This window comes from Arachis ipaensis, chromosome B06 (genome assembly GCF_000816755.2).
Source record: "Arachis ipaensis cultivar K30076 chromosome B06, Araip1.1, whole genome shotgun sequence".
NCBI lineage: Eukaryota > Viridiplantae > Streptophyta > Magnoliopsida > Fabales > Fabaceae > Arachis > Arachis ipaensis.
In genome coordinates, this window is record NC_029790.2 from 113320452 (window position 1) to 113327268 (window position 6817).

General features: G+C 33.9%; 1 protein-coding gene across 1 annotated transcript; it reads right to left on the minus strand.

Moving 5' to 3' along the window:
- LOC107647346 (uncharacterized mitochondrial protein AtMg00810-like) lies at window positions 1609-2418 on the minus strand. Its single transcript, XM_016351426.1, has one exon. It carries the CDS (start codon window positions 2416-2418, stop codon window positions 1609-1611), a length of 810 nt encoding a protein of 269 aa, XP_016206912.1.

Consider the following 6817-nt stretch of genomic DNA (forward strand, 5'->3'; position numbering starts at 1 on the left):
ACCCCTAAATGACTGATTTGCTAGAATATTGTCACTTGCTAATTAATTTGTGACAAATTAGCGAGAAAAAATTTTCCGCTCTTTTTTAGCTACAAAAGTCAATTTCCGAGAAACAAACTTACTCATGAATCTCTCGCTAATCAGTCGCTTTTCTCAAGTTCGGATATTTTGTGACCGCTCATTAATTTTGTCGTTAGTGCGTTACTAATTCCTCACAAGTTAGTGACAGATTTGTGACAAGAAATATTTCTCGCAAAAATTCGTCTCTAATTTGTCAAATTCTTGTAGTGATATAAATATTCAAGTTAAAGCATATAAAATTCTCATTATTTTTCAATTACTAAAACTTTAAATTATAAATAAAAAATTGTCCAACTAATATAAAAATCTCTGAAAATATCAACTTTTGTAAATATAATAAATCATAAATAACTTATTATTTAATTATAAAAAATTCAGAGTCTTACCGTCCATATATAATTTTTCGCCTGACAGGCATATTTGTGTATATTATACCAAAATTTTGTCCATATACGAATTTTTTGGCCATAAATTAACGTTTTGATTACTTTTGCAAATGGAGGTAATTTTTTGTGATTAGTTTTATCAACATCAAATTTTTTAATAATAAAAAGCGATTTTTACATTTAAAAATTATATTTTTTCTGTTCTTGAACAAAATATATTGTAATTTTTACATTCTTGACCACATACTTTAATATAATTATATAAGAATAAAGTTTAACATTAATAAAAAGGATTAATTAAAATTCAAATTTATTGATGCANCTACATTGTAAAATGTAGTTTTAAGTATTATTAAAATATTTTAATTTTCCACTCTATATTAAAACAAAGATATAAGAAGAGTTAACAAGGGTCTAAAACTCTAACATATTTAAGAAAATTAAAGTATTTTTTTATTTCTTCAAAATTGAAAAGTAAAACAGTAAATGACAATACTCTTTATGTATTTTTATTTTAATATTGAAGAACAATATGAGTTTCACCATGATATTACAAAAAAACGATGTTTCACAGGATCTGAAGAGCCATTTCAAAGAAGCACAATACACAGAGAACGTATTGCACTGACAATTTGCAAGTTGTGTATTGCTTGCATGTGTGACACGCATTCAATCCCTGCAGGTCCGTAAATATGGTGCACTGGCACCCTCTTTCTCTTCAATATGCAGTGCTTTCTCTGTCACTCTCAATTTCAATTTCAATTTCATTGCACTACAACAATATAGATTATTTTTTAGGGTCATACGTGTCAAAAAAGAATTAAAATCTATCAAAAAAATTATTTTGACACTATTTTAACTATGAAAATATGTTAATAAAAATTTTGTCAAAATAATATTTTTAACAGATAAGTAATTGTAAAAAAAAGTTTAATCTTATTTTTAAAAGAGTAAAGAAAGAAAAAAATGCAGAGCAAGTGATGCAGAGGAAGCAATGTACTGCCAATTGAGAAGAAAATGCCTTTCAATGAATTAATAAAAGTGAGTTTTGATACACTACAGTTACGTTCCACTTAAAAGACTTATATAGAATGGTAAAAGTCTTTTCATAAGAACTATACACACAATACACAACTAGTCATCAACTTTTAACAATTTCTTGGACTTTCTTGATCAGCCCATGACCTTGGGCTTCTTTACCTGCCTCAACAGCCCCCCTCAAACTCGAGTGTGGTCTTTGAATCACTCGAAGTTTGTCCTTCAATCTCTGAAAGGCAGTCGCTGAAAGAGGCCTGGGTAGTATATCAGCTACTTGTTCATGTCCTGGGATGTGTATTACATGCAGAGAATTTGCCTTAAGCTTTTCTCTAATAATTTGAACATCAAGTTGAAAGTGTTTAGTTCGATTATGCTGAACAGGGTTGGTAGTAAGAAGAACTATACTGAGATTGTCACAAAAAATTGTAGGAATTGTCTTCATGGGTATCTTCAATTCAGTCAGCAGATTTGTGAGCCACACCAACTCTCCTTCACAGGCAGCTAAGCTTCGAAATTCTGCCTCAGTGGAACTCCTACTTATGGTAGTTTGTTTCCTGCAACACCAAGTAACCAAGTTAGGTTCGAGGAATACACAATAACCAGAGATAGAACGCCTATCCTCCAAGTCTGCTGCCCAGTCCGTGTTTGCAAATCCATAGAGCCTGTAATCACTGCTGGGATGTATCAACAATCCATGCTCCTTAGTACCCTGCAGATAGCTAAGGATTCTCTTTACCGCCTTCCAGTGAGAAAGCAAAGGAGAATGCATAAACTGGCTCACTTTGCTCACTGCAAAGGATATATCTGGTCGGGTTATGCACAAGTATTGTAATGTACCTACCACACTACCATACAACTTAGCATCATCAAAACATTCAGAACCACTGGACAACAATTGTAATGATGAAATCATAGGTGTAGGCATTTTGCTTGCTTCACCCCTTCCTAGTTTAGAGAGCAAGTCACCAATATATTTTGTTTGGGATAAATGAAGCTGCCCTTGAACTATCTTTTGAACTTAAATTCTTAAAAAATAACTTAGCTCACCTAAATCTTTTAAGGAAAACACTTTATCCAATTGAATAATCATGTTACTAATATCATTTGAATAATTCCCAATGATAATGATATCATCCATATAACACAAAATATACATAACAGAATTTGACCTAAATCTAATCAACAGAGAAGAATCAGAGTTAGTGCTATAGAAGCCAAAGGAGTTTAAAGTACTACCCAATTTGTCAAACCACTCCCTTGGTGCTTGCTTTAATCTAAATAGGGACTTATTTAATTTACAAACATACTGAGCAGCTTGTGTCTCAAAACTAGCTGGTTGATGCATATAAATGGTTTGATGCAAATCACCATTTAAAAATGCATTATTAAAATCAAATTGACGAATTACCCAATTTTTGGACACTGGAATGCTCAATATAAGTCTCACAGTTGCAAGCCTCACCACAGGGCTAAACACCTGGTCAAAATCAAAGCCTTCTGATTGATGAAACCCTGGGCTACCAATCTGGCTTTGTATTTTTGAACTGTCCCGTCTGCATGTCTTTTAACAGCAAATACCCATTTACTCCCAATAACCTTAGCATTAGAAGGTGTTGGTACCAAGTTCCAAGTGTTATTCTTCATCAAGGCTCTAAATTCCTCATTCATAGCATGATGCCAGGAATTTTTAGAGCAACAGCAGCTGATTTTGGAGGCTGTTCAAGAAAATTGTTATAAAAAATGGTGGCTGCTAATGCTCTTGACCTTGATGAGTGAGTTTTGGACCTTGTCAATATTTGGTGAGTATTTGGATTGTGAGAAGAGATGGAAGTAGGATTTTGAGTTTGTTGAGACTCAGCTTCCACAAGTGGAAGCTGAATTTCGATACCTGTTATAGGTTGCAAGGCAGAAGATGGAATTGATGTATATGCCGGCTTTTCGACAGTCTCTGTATGTGTAGGAAGTGACTGAGAGGGAGGATCATCAACCTGAAGACAAGGGGCTGGGATAGAAACTGGAGTACACCTGGCAGTAGAAGTAGCCTTTGGAAACAGTGCAGGGCCATTGACGATCGGATTCTTGCTAGTAAATAATTTTATAAAAATAATCACGTTGTAAGTATAGTTTCTAAACCAATAGAGAATCCTTTCGTGCAAAAGTTTTGGTTGTCACAAGTAGCAAAACCCAATAAAATTTATAACTGAAGTATTTAAACCTCGGGTCGTCTTCTCAAGGAATTGCAGGGAAGTATGATTTAATAATTATAAAAACCATTGCAAGGTATAAGAACTGGAAATCTCATCCTAGTTATCCTTATCAGGTGTGATGAGAATTGGTATTGCTCCCACTTAGTTAACCCTTACTAAATAAAGGAAAGTCAAGTGGACTAATCAACTTGATTTCTCAAGTCCTAGTCAACTCCTGTGGAAAGATTAGCTTTGGAGGGATCCAAATCAATTAGCAATTTCCTATTTTCAATCAACTGCTGAGTTTGACAACTCAAGTGTCACCAATTACTCAACCAAAGCCAAAAGGAGAAAAATCCAAATTATTTATATCATAAATAGAAGAAAGCAATCATAAATCTGAAATACCTCAAATTGCATTAAATAGAATATTCAAATCTAACATGAAGAGTTCATAAGCCAATTTGGCAACATAAGTAATTAACAAGTAAAAGCAATAGAATAAATAAAAGTAGAAGAGAAACATAAATTAAAGAAACATTGAACCTGGAATGAAGAAATAACCATAAACTAAGAGGAATCCTAAATCCTAAAACCTAAGAGAGAGGAGAGAGCCTTTCTCTCTAGAAACTACATCTAAAACCTAAAATTTGTGAATTATGAGTGTTGTATCCATGAATAGATCGATTCTCCCACTTTATAGCCTCTAATCTGTGTTATCTGGGCCAAAAACTGGGTCAGAAACAGCCGGGGTGATTTCTGGTACGTCCAGCACGCGGCAAAGTCACGCGTGAGCGTCGTCCACGCGTTCGCGTGGATTGAGTTTTTGCCAGGTCACGCGTGCGCGTGATCCACGCGTGCGCGTCGTCTATTTTCGGAGCAGCTATGGAAAATTATATATCGTTGTGAAGCCCTAGATGTTAGCTTTCCAAGCAATTAGAACCACCTCATTTGGACCTCTGTAGCTCAAGTTATGGTCGATTTAGTACCAAGAGGTCAGGCTGAACAGCTTTAGCAGTTCCTTCAGTTTCATGTATTCCTTCCACTTTTGCATGCTTCCTTTCCATCCTCTAAGCCATTCCTGCCCTATAATCTCTGAAAACACTTAACACACCTATCAAGGCATTGAATGGTAATAAGAGAGGATTAATATTAGCAAATATAAGGCCAAAGAAGCATGTTTTCAATCATAGCACAAAATCAGGAAGGAAAACGTAAAACCATGCAATTTATATGAATAAGTGAGTAAAGAGTTGATAAAAACCACTCAAATTAGCACAAGATAAACCATAAAATAGTGATTTATCAAACTCTCCACACTTAAACATTAGCATGTCCTCATGCTAAGCTCAGGAGAAGCTATAAAGGAGTGAAGGGGAATGGTGAAATTTATGAAATGCAACCTATCTATATGAATGCAGCTAAATGCAAAAATACTTCTACCTACTTGGTGAAAAGTAAATAAATCTTTCAAGAACAAATATGAACTAAATTTCACTAATTCAAATCATAAAAATTAAGTACAAATAAACTTGCAAGAAGAAGATAGCTCATGAAAGCCGGGAACAAAGAATCGAGCATCGAACCCTCACCGGAAGTGTATACACTCTAATCACTCAAGTGTTTAAGGTTCGATTCTCTCAATTCTCTACTAATCTTGCTTTCTAAGGCCTGCTCTTCTTCTACCAATCAAAAAAAGTTTAATGCACAAATACACAAATCAAGAGGTCTTTTAAGGGTTGTAATGGGATTAGGGTCAAGGTAGGATTGTATTTGGTTAAGTGGACTAAAATCTGAATCCTTAATTAACCTAAACTTCTCACCTAACTTAGGACAATCCATGTAATCATAATATAAAGCCTAAATATCCATTAATTATGTTTTCCACATATTCATGCATCCGAATTTGAGTACAACTCATATGCATTGCTTTTACCATTTACTTTGGGGCATTTTGTCCCCTTTTTTTCTTTTTTTTATTTGCTCTTTTTCTTTTCTTTTTCTCTCTCTTTTTTTTCTTTTTCTATTTTTCTTTATTTTTTTATTTTATTTTATTTTATTTTTTTCTAATTTTCTCAATGCATATGATTAAATTATTGAATGCATGAACATGTTCTCAACATTCTTTCACATTTTCAGAAAATTCTAACATACTCAATTCTCACACCAAATGTTTCCAAACCCAATTTCCCCACACTTAATTCGTGAGCACTGTCACTAGTCTAAGCTAACCAAAGATTCAAATTAAGGACATTATTGTTTTCCACTTAGAGTTAGTGATGAGCTAAAGTAAAGAACAAAGGGGTAAAATAGGCTCAAAATTGGTTTGCAAAGGATAATGAAAAGGTTAAGGCCATATGGGTATGTAAGCTAAGTGAAACAAGGCCTCAATCATATAAGTATATGCATACATCAAACCATGGAAATATAGAATTAAGCAAGACAAAGATCACAATTTTAGAGAGAACAACACGCACCAAAAATAAAATATTGGTTGATAGAATGCAACCAATTCAAATAGGCTCAAAATCCCACAGGTTTTGTGTGTTCGAGCTCTAAAACCATGTTCCAAATTAAAATTTCTTCAAACAAGTTTATCAAAAATTTTAAATCAAATTAGTGAAATGTTATAAAAAGTTTATTGAAAAAGAAAATATTACTTTAACCAAGTGGTGGTAAAATATGCACAAAATCAAACAAATATGCAATCAAACATGCAAATGCAACAATGAATAAACAAAGAAAATAAAACATTGGTATTGAGAAGGAAATAACTAACCCATGGAGATCGGTATCGACCTCCCTACACTTAAAGATTGCACCGTCCTCGGTGCATGCTAAGATGTGCAAGTGGACGGGTGGTTTCAACTGGTGCTTTTCTCCAAAGATTTTGCATATGCACTTGTCTGTCTTCCCATTGAGAAGCTTCTCGTTTCCCTTCTCGGTAGCCATCCTGAAAGAAGAGGAAAAAGAAGAAAAGTAACCCAAAAAACAAAGATAGGAAACAATTTAAAATATGGTTGGGTAATGCCAAATAATGAGGGTCTCAATTACATGGTAGCTACAACATGTAGTGAGAAAACAGTAGAAGCATACGGCATATCAATAGTGTAAGAATTGCAACAA

Coding starts and splice junctions, on each gene's coding strand:
- LOC107647346 (XM_016351426.1), bottom strand. CDS start 2,418: ATGATTTCATCATTACAATTGTTGTCCAGTGGTTCTGAATGTTTTGAT.